Source organism: Alexandromys fortis, unplaced genomic scaffold, assembly GCF_014885135.2.
Source record: "Alexandromys fortis isolate MF-2015 unplaced genomic scaffold, M_Fortis_MF-2015_v1.1 scaffold_63, whole genome shotgun sequence".
NCBI classification, from domain to species: domain Eukaryota; kingdom Metazoa; phylum Chordata; class Mammalia; order Rodentia; family Cricetidae; genus Alexandromys; species Alexandromys fortis.
This window is the reverse complement of record NW_026067953.1, coordinates 7,743,761-7,756,575: the sequence shown is the minus strand read 5'-3', so window position 1 is coordinate 7,756,575 and position 12,815 is coordinate 7,743,761. Positions and strand designations below refer to the sequence as shown.

At 49.1% G+C, this 12,815-nt stretch overlaps 1 protein-coding gene across 4 annotated transcripts in view; it reads right to left on the bottom strand.

Annotated features, from left to right (window-relative positions):
• Rin3 (Ras and Rab interactor 3) overlaps nt 1–12,815 on the bottom strand; it is a 111,770-nt gene that overhangs the window by 27,911 nt on the left and 71,044 nt on the right. For all 4 annotated transcript variants that reach the window (XM_050151445.1, XM_050151447.1, XM_050151446.1 and 1 more), the window contains exon 5: nt 6,081–6,172. In XM_050151445.1, coding sequence (XP_050007402.1) covers nt 6,081–6,172 — 92 coding nt within the window. The remainder of the gene's footprint in view (nt 1–6,080; nt 6,173–12,815) is intronic.

The window sequence follows — 12,815 nt, the reverse complement described above, 5'->3', positions numbered from 1 at the left end:
GTGGTGTTTTCAAGTCTAAACTTGGCTTTTCTTGTGTCAGCGCATAACAAACACTCAAGAGCCATCCCATGGTGCTGAGCCTGCAAGCGAATAGCTCTGCTTTGGTGACATCATCCCTGTCCAAATAACTTAGTCTACTCATTAAAACCAAACCAAGTACAATAAAATACAGTCAGTGACACGGAGAAAGGAAATATGTTTCAAAAACTAAGAATGATTGTGAGACCATTGGGTGCAATGAAAACCCAGTGAATCTACCGTTGACTAGACACTTCTTGACTCTGGGTGAGCAAAACAACTAAAAGTCACACCTATGTTCACACAAAACACCAGCGAGAGGCAAGATGCAGAACTGTATTTTCGCAGCAGTGGAGGGATCATGTATGATTTTCAGCCTCGTCTTTTTCTGGTCTTGTCAGTTAAAAAGAAACCCACAACATGCTGGGATTTCATAACAAGAAAAAGATGTCTTAAAAAAGAAGTGCTCGGAGGGAGGGTACGGTGCAGAGGGAGGGCTCGCTGCTCTCCCCGGCTCAACATCAAACACAGCCCCTTCCCTTGGCTAAAGGGCACCATGCTATTTTCCACGGGAGCCAGAGCACGGGGAGGAGGGAGCTGAGGAGCAGGAGGCAGTGCGCAGGCTGAAAGGATGTGATGGCAGTGGCTACAGCTGAAGACACAGAGAAAGCCCCGGGTGCGAATCCAGCTCCCATCACATCGTCTTACAGGAAGCCTTATAGTCCATATCCCTCTGTCATCAACAGGAATATCATCCACATAACTCACCTATTCAAAAATTCACCACTGTCATTATAATAACTGCTAGCGCATTTTAGCCATGCCCCCATCCCAGGAAATTCTATGCCCGCTGTCAGTCACTCCCCAGCTGGTGGATTAAAAGTGAAATATTCCCTGGAGGGGCAGGTGTTTCAGCATTGGATCCCAGCAGTGATCCTGGGTGGAGGGAGTGGGTCACTGGCAGGTGGGCCTGGAGTTTTATAACTTGGACCCATTTCTAGCCTTCTCTTGCTTCCTGGTGGAGATGCGAGATGCCCCAGACACACATCCCTTTGACATAAACTCTTGCCATGAATTGTATCTTACTGTGGAACAATCTCTGTACACTGTAGATACGTATTATTCTCACTGGTTAATAAAGAGCTGACTGGCCTATAGCTGGGCAGGAGAGCCAATCCCAGGAGGATGATGGGAAGAAGAAGGGTGGAGTCTTGGGAGTTGCCAGCCAGCCAGAGACAGAGGAAGCAGGATGTGTACAAAATGAGATAACATGGTAGCAAGTAAAATAATAGAAATGGGTTAATTTAGAATGTAAGAGCTAGTTAGTAATAGACCTAAGCTATCAGTTGAGCATTTATGATTAATAATATGTCTCTGTGTAGTTATTTGGGAACTGGCTGGCAGGACAGAAAAGTTCACGTACAGTATCCACTCAAATTATGAGCCCAAACATGCTTCTCTTCCTCTAAGTTGCTTCTGCCAGGTCTGGCAATGTGATAGCCAGCTCTAACCTGATGGTGCTATGTCCCTGGCTGTTCTATCCCAGGCAATTAGTGACACTTCCTCCAGAGTCCTCAGACCTGCATAATAATTTACACATAATTCCCCTGAGATGGTGAGAGAAAATGTGGTACCAGGCATCCCTATGGGCTGCTGCCCTTTGCCCTGGAATGCATGTGATATCTAGTGGCCAGCAGGTGAGCCAAGAATAGAATAATGGTGTTTCTACTGTGAGGTATCTAACCACTCACTTTCTGCTTTTGTAAACTCACTTATCTCCGTGGGACTGGGATAAAGTGGTCTTTTTTATTACTACACAAGGGGAAAGAGAAACAACTGAGGGAATAAAGGAATTTTCTTGCCAGCTGTGGATCCCATAGGTCACTGTACACCTTTGATAACATCTCTGATGTGTACCTCTATAAACCCTTCCTTTAGCCCCCTTCGGCATGACACGCTGTTTGGCTCTACATTTTTCCGCTAGCAGTAAGAATAAATTCATTTAATCTAAATTTGAATTGAGTCTAAGTCTTTGGTCTTTCCCAGCGGATTCAACTGCCACAACAACACAACCTGGTGACCGCCAGCCTGCCTTCCACATCTGTGGATTTGCCTCAGCTGGGCACATTTACAAGGGAGTTTCACAAGTACTTCTGAGTCTGGCTTCTTTCATTAAACATCATGTTTCAATCCATGTGGTACCATGTGGTTCTGCTTAACGTTGAGGAAGCTCTTTAGACACCTTGAGTCCCATGGCTTCCTCTACCAAAAGTGTGTGTGGTGTGTGTGTATGAGTGTGTGTGTGATATGTGTTGTCTGATATTTTGATTGTTTGCTGACAAATAAAGCTTGCTTAGAGTCAGAGGGTGGAACTAGCCACTAGCTGACCATAGAGGTTTGGAGGACTGTAGACAGAGAGGGACAGGAAGTAGTAAGACTCTCAGCCCCATTCTGGTGGAGGAATGGTAGGAGATAGGAAGTGACTGTGGTTGCTCCCTGTTTCCTGATCTTTCAGGTTCTTACCCCCAATATCTGATTCCTAGTTTGTATTGATAAGATTAATTAGATTAACGCTAAGTGTGTGTGTAAAATCTAATAATGAATGTATGCACCTAAGTTGGTGAATTTGCCTCCCATGATGCTTTTGACTAGATCAAGAGAACACTGTCCTCAAGCCCCTCCCCCGCAGCTGGTAATGATTATCCCAGTTCTCCCTGGAGATCCTCTTGAGGAACAGTGGCTATGTGGGCTGGGGCTGGAGGCAGAGCCTGGAAGGCTGGTGGGCTAAGGAACAGGGCTCTGACTGAGCAGGCTTCAGGGTACAACAGGCTGTGGTACAGAGCAGAGGCTGTTACTCACAAAACCTGATGGTCCCGGACTCCACTTCTCAGGAATTCTCCATACAAGTTTGAGTAGGTTTCAGGTTTCTCCTTCAACAAGTGTGTCCAGTCCTTGGCCAACAGGCTGCATGAGTCCCAAGATAACTATGAATGCAGCTCAACACAAAACTATAAAGTTACTTAAAACATTATGAGTTTTTTTTTCTTTTTGTAATTTGATTGCATGTTCTCTTGTGTGAACTCTGCAGGTGACAGCCTCCTGTTGCAATGTCAGAAGGTTGGACACGCTTGGCAGAGGAGTGACGAAATGGCACAGCACAATGCCTTAGGTGCCTGGGCCCTTGGCAGATGCTCTCTGCAATTATCATTGGAGCACACAAAGCCTGGCATGGCTGCAGCATGCACGTGCCAGGGCCAGGCGTCTGACGGTTTCAGGTCTCCATCTGTTCCGGAGATGGACTGGAAAGCCAACCTTTCCCTGGCTCTGGGGAAACGTCAATCTGCTGAGTCTGACTCTGTCTTCAGCACCTGGGAGACATCATCCGACCAGAACCTTCCAGGTGGTTCCGTAGGTGTAGCACACTTGGTTTTTAATGCCCCATTCCCCAAGAAGTTGCTGGCAGGCCAGTCTACACCGCCCTCGGCTTCCTGCGTGATGACTTCCATCTCTAGCTTACGCCATGCCTGAGGCCACTCTGTTCCAGGCAGGAATTTGGTTCTCCTAAATTGAGTAGCTTGTTTCCATCCAGCAAGTGCTCCCAGGAGGAACCTACAGGGAGTCTTGGATATCAGCCCCAGGGACTCGTGCCTGAGTCTCAGAACAGGGCCGATGAGTATATGCGAAGTTCAGTGCCCATCCCAGTTACTCAGTTACAGTACAGCAGATTCCGTTAAGGGGCGGTGTGGAGTGGGTTTGAGCTCTTCTTTCACACCACTATCCCCAGACCTCTTGGGGAAAAGGCTAGATCCTGGCCTTGGATGTAGGAGTTGAGGTGGGGGGATGTCTTCTCTGGTCTGCTTCCTCTGTGACCTGATTCTTCAGTCTGGGCTAATTTTCCTCTGTTCAGTCAACACTGGAACTATCATGCTGGTGTTTCTGGTTCTGGGAGTCAGTTGCAGACAGTGTCCTGTGTGCAGCTGAGTCGTAATAAAGATGTTTTGTCTACAGACACACCCTGACTCTGGGCACTGAAGTCCTGGGCCTCTGCCCCACCACTGGCCACAGAGGCTGTTGAAACATCTGCCTTAAACATGCTACTCTATACCACACAGAAGTAGAAGAATTCCTGTCCCCAACATATGTAGGTTTAGTGTTCCAGAAGCTACCAGCCTAGAGATCTTGGCTTCTTCAGAGCCAGCATTGATGAGGCCCAGTCCTAGGTCAGCATCGATCAAACCAAACCTATGCCTACAGAGACCTCAGTATGGCTAGACACCCAGGAAGAGTCCAGGAAGTCTGGGCCGCTAATACATTCTTTTATGCAAAAGAATGGAAGTTGGAGAAGCTCCTAACTCTACCTTAGGGTTGGTTGGTTGGGCAGGGAGAAGGTCAAGGACATGAGGGGTACACTCTAGATCCCCATCACATCTTTCCTGGCTAGTTTTATATCAACTTGACACAAGTTAGAGTCATCAGAGAGGAGGGAGCCTCGATTGAGAAAATGCCTCCATAAGATCAGGCTGTAGGCAAGTCTGGAGCATGTTCTTAATTAATGATTGATACGGGAGGGCCCAGCCCATTGTGGGTGGAGCCATCCCTGGGCTGGTGGCCCTGGGTCTTATAAGATAGCAGACCGAGCAAGCCATGTGGGACAAACTAGTAAACATCACCCTCCCTGGCACCCATTTGCATCCTCTCCTATCTCCAGGCCCCGTCTGAGTTCCTGTCCTGACTTTCCATGCTGATGAACAGTGATGATGAAGAATAGCCCAAAGCCAAACAGACCCTTTCTTCCTCAGATTGCTTTCTGGTCATGGTGTTTCATCACAGCAATGGTCACCCCAGCCAGGACAGCGTCTCTACTGCTTTTCCTCTTGATGAGGCCTGGGCGAGTCCAGGGCTGTGACAGGAGAAGCAGGGCTGATGTCGGCCAGCCCACAGAACTGCCTTGGTGTTGGCCTTACCTTTCCCAGGGCCACCTCTGATGTGATCAGCCTGGTTATGGTCCCTGGCAATGCAGGGGGCCCTGAGGATCTTCCTATTCAGTGGCTCAGCATGAGTTGTGGGCTCCCAAAATGAAGTTCAGGATCCAGCATGGTGTCACCCAAGGGCATCTCTGCAGAGACCATTGGTGTGCTGGCCGGTTTTTAATGTCAATTTGCAACAAATCAGAATCACCTGAGGAGGAAGCCTCACCAAGGAATGCCTTAATTGGTGTGGGAAGATCCACCCCAAATGTGGGAGGCTCCTTCTGGTAGCACCGAGATGAAACAGGGCATGGCAGAAGGAGGATTACTCATCTTTGCTTGCTTGGCCTTCCCTCTGGCTACTGAGTTGGTTTCTCCTGTTGCAGTTTTTGGTTCCTGGGCAGTTATCAGAATTTGAGCCTCTAGGCTTCCAGGGACTCTCCAGAAACTCTCTAGGTCCTTGGTGACAGCCAAGACTGCTGCCGCATGCAGCCTTGCGGGTTGAGCAACTATTGGGTTCTTGACTTCTCCAGAGTGAGGCAGCCGCTGCAGATCACACAGACTGCCAAGGCTTTGGGCCTCCCAAACCAAGCAACTATCAGCCTCTCGTGTGAGAGACTGTTGCTACTGTTTCAGTGGAAGCTATGGAATATTCAGTCTGTTGGTTCTTGTGGTAGCTTGCATAGGAATGGCCCCCGTAGGCTCATAGAGTCAAACACTTGGTCATTAGGGAGTGGCACTACTTGACAGGAATTAAGGAGGTGTGGCCTTGCTGGAGTAGGTGTGGTCTTGTTAGAGGAAGTGTGCCACTGGGGGTGGCCTTTGAGGTTTCAGAAGCTCAAGTCATGCCTGCACGAGGCCACACTCCCTGCCGTGATGATAATGAACTACACCTCTGAGCTGTAAGCTGGCCCCAGTTAAAAGTTAAATGTTTTCCTTTATAAGAGGTGCCATGGTCATGAGGACTCCACAGACATAGGACACTGACTAAGACAGTTCTGTTCATCTAGAGAACTCTGATTAATGCAAGAGAGGAAATCCTAGTACCCCCTCACCTCAGTACCCACCCACTCTGGTTCTACAGGGAAGACTTACCCAGGCCCAGGTTGGAGATGGTTTCAAGGTCCAGGAAGCTGCTGGCTTCAAGGATGGCCTGGGGTAGCCGCAACGTGAAGGGCAGTAAGTCTCTGTGAAGACAGGAAGGCTGTGTAGGTCAGGTACTAGGGGGGTCAGAGTTCTCATTCTCCAGCATCCAGACATCCAGAGAGATCCCCGTCTCACATCCTGCGACTGCTAGGGCTTTCATGTAACCTGGGCATTTCCCTAGGGTTAAGGGACAGGGCTGCAGTTGAGGGAAACTGAACCGGATCTCAGGTCAGTTTCAGAGATCTGGAAAGGGCCCTGGGAGCATGGAGAATCCCCTTGCTTCTTCTTCCTTGCCAGGTCCACACTTCCTTTAAGCATATTTAGTGACCTATGACCTTGGCCTTCCACATGGAGGTAGGCAGGCAAGCACAGAGGGAGTGTCCTGATGAGCATTTAGCCAGCACCATCTGCCATCTGCAGGGACATTGTTGAGAGTCCTTACAGAGATCTTCAGCAGCCATTCAGACAGAGGGAAACTGAGGCCCAAAGGGAGAAAGGGTTTTTTTCAGGCACCACAATGGGCTGTGGGTAGATGGTGCTGGATCCTGGTCCTCCAGGCTCCAGCCCAGAGACTGCCTCTGCAGCCAGGATGGCTAGTCCTGATTCTATGCTTTATCCTGGCATTCAGGGCCTGTCTATCATCTTCCAGCAATTTCTCTCTCTTCTCTCTCTTCTCTCCCCTTTTAGCCTGTCTTCCCTCCATGAAGGCAGAAATTGACCAAGAGGGTACAGAATGGCGGAGTTGAAAAACAGATACCAAGATTAGCAACCTGCTCCACCACTGCCTCCTACATGCCCCGCCCACCTCCTTTCCAACCCAATCCCAAGCAAAGAAATCTCATCCATCCACCTGTCATTCACTGGGCGCCCCTCCCCTGTTGGCCTGGAGAGCTATCTCCCTCCACCCATGTCCATCACTGCCTCCCTTCTGTCTCTCCTTTCCTTGTACCCCTCAGCTGGGGGCTTCCAGTTTCTGGCAGGGGTGAGGCAATGTCTCAGGTCTTGGAAACCCTGTAGTGTACCATAAATACCATGGCGACTAGCAGACCTGTTCACAGTGGGACACTGAGCTGGGGAAAGAACAGCATCAATGGTTGTGATAGGGCTGACGGAGGGTCCTCATGGCAGGGGCCCCAGACCACCCTACACCTGCCTGAGGCTCTCTGCTAGGTGAGTCTGCTAGTGGCTTCTGTTGGTGTCTGCCGCTCTCCTCAGGGAAGGAAGCACTGCTGAGGGGGTGGCTGTGGCTTTGTCACGGTTAGACCAGGTGGCCCTGCAGCGTCTCCAGTCACCATCATGTGACTCCACTATGAACCTGAGGCCTTGTGATGTCAACTGCCCATCCCTCTACACGAGTCTGGCTCGGAACATTCTGGATAGGTCCTCAGGGTCCTACTCCCCTCCTCACTACCCTTACCCAAACCTCCAGTTACAGCGGTTGACAAAACTCATCTGCCATTACCTCAGTTTACCTGGCTGACTCTCTAAGTTTGTTGGTGTGGTTTTAGATGGTTCCTGTCTCCAGAATAACGTCTATCACAGTGGCCAGCAGAGGTCACTCCGTTCTCATATTGCCAGTAATCTAACTCCATCACTTCACCGCCTTTCTTAGGATGCTTATGGGGACCTAGGCTCGAACCCCAGCACACAGGAGACAGCCTGGGCTGCTCCACCTCTCCAGCAAGCTCCTTAAATGTTCCCACCCCTTGCCTGCGCCTCACTTCCTCATAGTGAATGCACCCTATTCCTAGACGCCGGTCCCCTCTACTTGTATCTGCTTAGATTACAAGTACCCTTCAAAGTCACACCATAGGCCTCTTCCTTCCAGACTTGGTTGTCAATGGTTTCATCATCCAGCTCCCTCCTCCTCCCCCTGGAGGGTCACTCCTTCCATCTAGGGCATCACACAGGATGGGGCAGCTAGCCGAGCAACATCATACAACATCACTATGACACTGTTAGAGCAGAGCAGCCGCATGGGTAGCTTTACAATCAGTAACAGGGGCGTGGGGTGGTCAGAGAGGTTGAGATAATTGCCCAAGACCACTCAGCTAAAAAACATACCTTTACCTAGCACCACAGATCACTTGTTGTCTATTTACTTGTTATTTATTTATTTAGCCTCTGGTTTCCTATCCAGGCCTCATAACTTGCCTGGGATACTGACACTACTGTTGTCTTCATTGTTTTTAATTCTAGACATTGGATGGCTGGTAAGACAGCTCCGTGGGCAAAGATGCTCGCAGCCAAGGATGATGACTTAGATCCCTGGGGATCCACATGGTGGAAGAAGAGAGTCAAATCTCAAAACTGTCCTCTGTCCTCCAAATCTGTACCATGGCATGTGCACCCAGACAGACAGACAGACAGAGAGAGAGATAAATGTAATAAAGTTGTTAGACTTTCAGGTAAGGGGTGGGGATTAAGGGAAGGGGTGGGAATGGAACACAGAATAGTGCGTGTGGTAGGCACATGATCTACCATTGAGTTACATACACTTCAGCCCTATGGTCTGTTTTTGTTTCGTAAATTAGAAGCAAAGACATATTTGCTGTAAGAATTAAACATTACCCAAGTGTTTAAAATAAGATGTTTCTGTCCTTCTTCTTCAGAGTCCCACTGTCAAAATTCTAGGGTGTGACTACTTCCCTCATCTTCTCTGCATGTGTCCGTATATACACACACAACTATTTTCAAAAGTAAATGCCAGTGTATGAACTTGAATGCTGATTGGGTCTAAGGTCAGATTCTTCCATTCCTAGACTGTACTGCCTTTTAGTAAAACAAAAACAAAAACAAAAACAAAACAAATCAACAACAACCCCAAAACCCAACCGATCAAACAAACAAAAACCTATTTGCATTACTGCCATTGACTCAAACAAAACACTGCTAGGAAGAATTTTAGTTCCTGTTGATTCTGCCCTGGGCTAGTATTTCTTTTGGGTAGATTCCTAGTAAGCCTGATAGGCCATGGGATAGAATACTTCAAGATCAGCATTTGCTGCTCTTTCCCCAAGCTTATTCATACCTCAACAGAAATGGTCCCCAGATTATGGTACTTTTTGTCCTTCCTGTCCTGAGTACAATCAAGCAGCCCACTTTCGTGGACTTAGTGGTAGCCTCTGTCAGTGACAATGACATGCAAATTGTCCAGTTTGTGGTTTGCCAACTAAAGAAGTCTTAGCATCGTGTGAAGGTGGGGGAGACAGGCAGCCCCAAAACAAGCGTAGTCACACCCAAACTGTGAAGTCCCTGGGCTTTGGGGTAACGACAGGATAACCCTCAGATGAGGTGCTAGGACAGTGGGCATCTATCCACAAACCTACCAACAATCGACCAAAGACACCCTGGACACTTCGGAGGGACTCTACCAGGCTTTCAGTGTCTGTCTGTACTCTGCAGAATTTCCTGATCAGAACCCCCGGGAAGAGGCCAAAAGTGCAGGCTCCTCTGTCCAAGCCCAAGGGGAACATCACTGGGCCTATGAGAGCCGACATCAGCAGGCACACACATGGAGTGTGTAGGGGATTGACTCAAGGCCTCAAGATATTAGGTAAGTGCCCTACTAATGAAACCTGCATCTCTACACAGCTCACAAGTAAATCTTAATGAGCACAGGCTTGGGTGGGGATCATGTGGGTGGGAGTCACAGACCTCCCCCCCAAAGCAAAGGCTATCAAACAGCGAATTAATCAAACTTATAGATGCTCTGTATGTACACGTTCATATCTATTTCCTTATGAACTATAAAGCCCCGTAAAAGGCAACAGAGAAATAAAGATTTTGAAAGTGGAATTTTCAGAGTGGATGTTTTAACAAACCCTGCTCTCACTTTTGAGGGCCAACTTGTACACTCCTAGGTACCTATACCCTTCTCTGAAGGCCCCTGTTCTAGCTAAACTTTTACCTATGTAAGAAACACAAAGCAGCATACACACACACACACACACACACACACACAAGTTCAGCAACACAATACTTACTCCACCTACATAGGACACTTTTTGGGAGAATATAGCCCAGCTTTCTTTCTTACATACGAAGTCACAAAATGGATTTTCTATCCTAATGCCATCATCCGGTCCTCTCATTCCCTAGGGACTAGACACCTAATCATTTAGTTTGGTCCCAATATTAGTTACCTGGAACTGAAATCAGATTCTGTAGACTTCAAGGCTCAGTAACTCCCAGGGGGTCCCCCACTTCCAGAGCCAGTCATAAGACTTGGACCACCAGCACTTCTGAGCCACTGATGGGGAATAGAGTTCAGTATGCATGGTGATGATAGTTATCGTTAAAGGTGGGAGTGACCAATGAGCCACTCCCTGAGGAGGGTGGTGGCTTAGCCACCGTGTGGGGCATATCTGAGGGAGGATGGGCCCACAGAGCTCCTTCCTTCCTCATCTTGTGTAACGGCACTTACCAACAGACCCTGTACTGGGGTTGTGTTGAGGATCGGACCCCTTTAGCTGAGTGTCTGGCACCATGGATATGCTCAGAAAGCAATGGGACTAAGCATCTACCACTAGGAAGGAAGCCCCAGTGTCTCCCATCTCCACCGCCATGCCTCTTTTCTTCACTGGCTGCCCCCTCCCTTTTGGTGCCATCTCTTCATGACTCCAGAAGACTTCAGTGGTCCCTGGTTGGTCTTGGCTCTTTTCTTCCCTCAACCCCACTTCCTGCTACAGCCATATTGCTCTGTCTGGGGCTGTCTAACCATGGGAGACGACATGGATCATAGCAGCTACAAAAGGGAGCCCTTGCAACTCCAGGTGTGACTCTGTCCTGTCCTCTCCACAGAGCCACTTCCGAGGCTGCTGTGGCTTTCTTTACTTTATTTCTTTTCTTTTCCTTTTTGTTTTTAGAGACAGGGTTTCCCCATGTAGCTTTGGCTGTCTTAGAACTCACTCTTTAGTCCAGGCTGACTTTAAACTCAGAGATCCTCCTGCCTCTGCTTCCTGAGTGCTGGGATTAAAAGTGTGCGCCACCACCACCTGGTGCTACCCTTTGCCTGTCCTGTTTCCTCTGCCTGGAACTGTCTCTCTGCCCTCCTTGGCAGGCCTCCCACATCTTCTTCACAAGGAGGGCCCCCCAGCTCCATATACAGAGGGGTAGACTGAAGAGAAGCCACAGATGTGTCCTTTCCTCTACGAGCCTGGTACAAGGCCAGGGCTCAAATCTGACTTCAGAACTTGGCTGTGCCACTTGAGGTCAGTCACACCCAGCCTCAGTTTCCTCATCCTTAACATCACTAAGAACACATAGCATGGTTTTATGAGTACTACCCTGTACCCGCTACTCTGCTAAGGCACAAACAGACATCTTCAGCACAGCTCCGAGGACAGGACCACTAACTACCTAGCCTTGTAATGTGTGGCCGAAAGGGTTAGGAGGAGATGAGTAAGCAGCACCGAGCATACAGACGCTCAGGCAGCCGTCACATGTCCAGTTCTGCACACTCATCACCAAGCTGCTGGGCACTGTCAAAACTGAGGAGCTTCTTGCAACAACTGGGGTCTCCAGAGAGGGGGGTTGTTTCTGAAGGTCTTGGCACCTGTGACCCTCACAAACAAGCGTCCAAGAGGAAGCTCCTAATCTGTCAGACACTAGGGGTGAGAAGGTTGAGATTCCAGTTCAGCTGAAGTGTACATTGTGTACTGAGCTCTAGGGCTAGTGTGTGCTATCCTGGGGATGTCTGTATGAGCAGCCACCAGCTCACAGGGACTTCAGGTGCCTAATGGGAAGCATTCTTTGTAGAGGAAGAAACCAGTGGGCTTGCTGAGGGTTGGGTTTGGGTTTAGTGTGGTGACTGGGTCACAGCTCTAATGAAAATCTAGACTGGACAAATATTCACCAGTACACCCTTGGAAGGGACAAAGCTACACGGAGCATCTCCAGTGCATTTTCAGTTGCCTCTGGTGTTTGGTTCTGAAGGAGTCTGCCGGTGGGATCTTAGAATCTCAAAGTTGCAGACCATTATACCTAACAGTTAATGTCCCCTGACAGAGAGACATGGGTGCCCAAAGAGGTCAGGTGATGGACCTAGAGTCACACAGCTGCAAGGCCTAGGACTCTGGCTCCTGAGCTACTCAGCATTCAGGCCTTGTTGCCTGACGCACCTCCCCCAGAACATGGTCAGGCCCATCTCTGGAGTGAAGCCAGAACTACAAAGGTACCTGCTTTGCTGGATTGTGGAGAAGCAGCAGTCAGAGAGGAGAGGTTGGGAAGTGACAGAGGTAAGCTTGGTGATTGTGGCTCCTGATCTCCCTGGACACCAAGCTGAAGCCCAGAAAACTCTCCTATAGTTCAAATGGCAGAGATGGAATGAGAGTCCATTGGGTCCCAGGCAGTGTCCCAGCTCTCTCTTTCATGGACATTAACTCAGCCTTCCTCCCGCATCAACGCACTCCCTTTTATGAAAGAGGAAGTTGGGGCTCTGAGGTGTTATATATCCAGCTTAATGTCTGTATTCTCATCCATCCATTCATCCATCCACCCACCCATTCATCCATCCATCTATCCACCCACCCACCCACGCATCCACCCACCCACCCATCCATCCATCCATCCATCCATCCACCCACCCACCCACCCATCCATCCATCCATCCACCCACCCACCCACGCATCCACCCACCCACCCATTCATCCATCCATCCACCCACCCACCCACCCACCCACC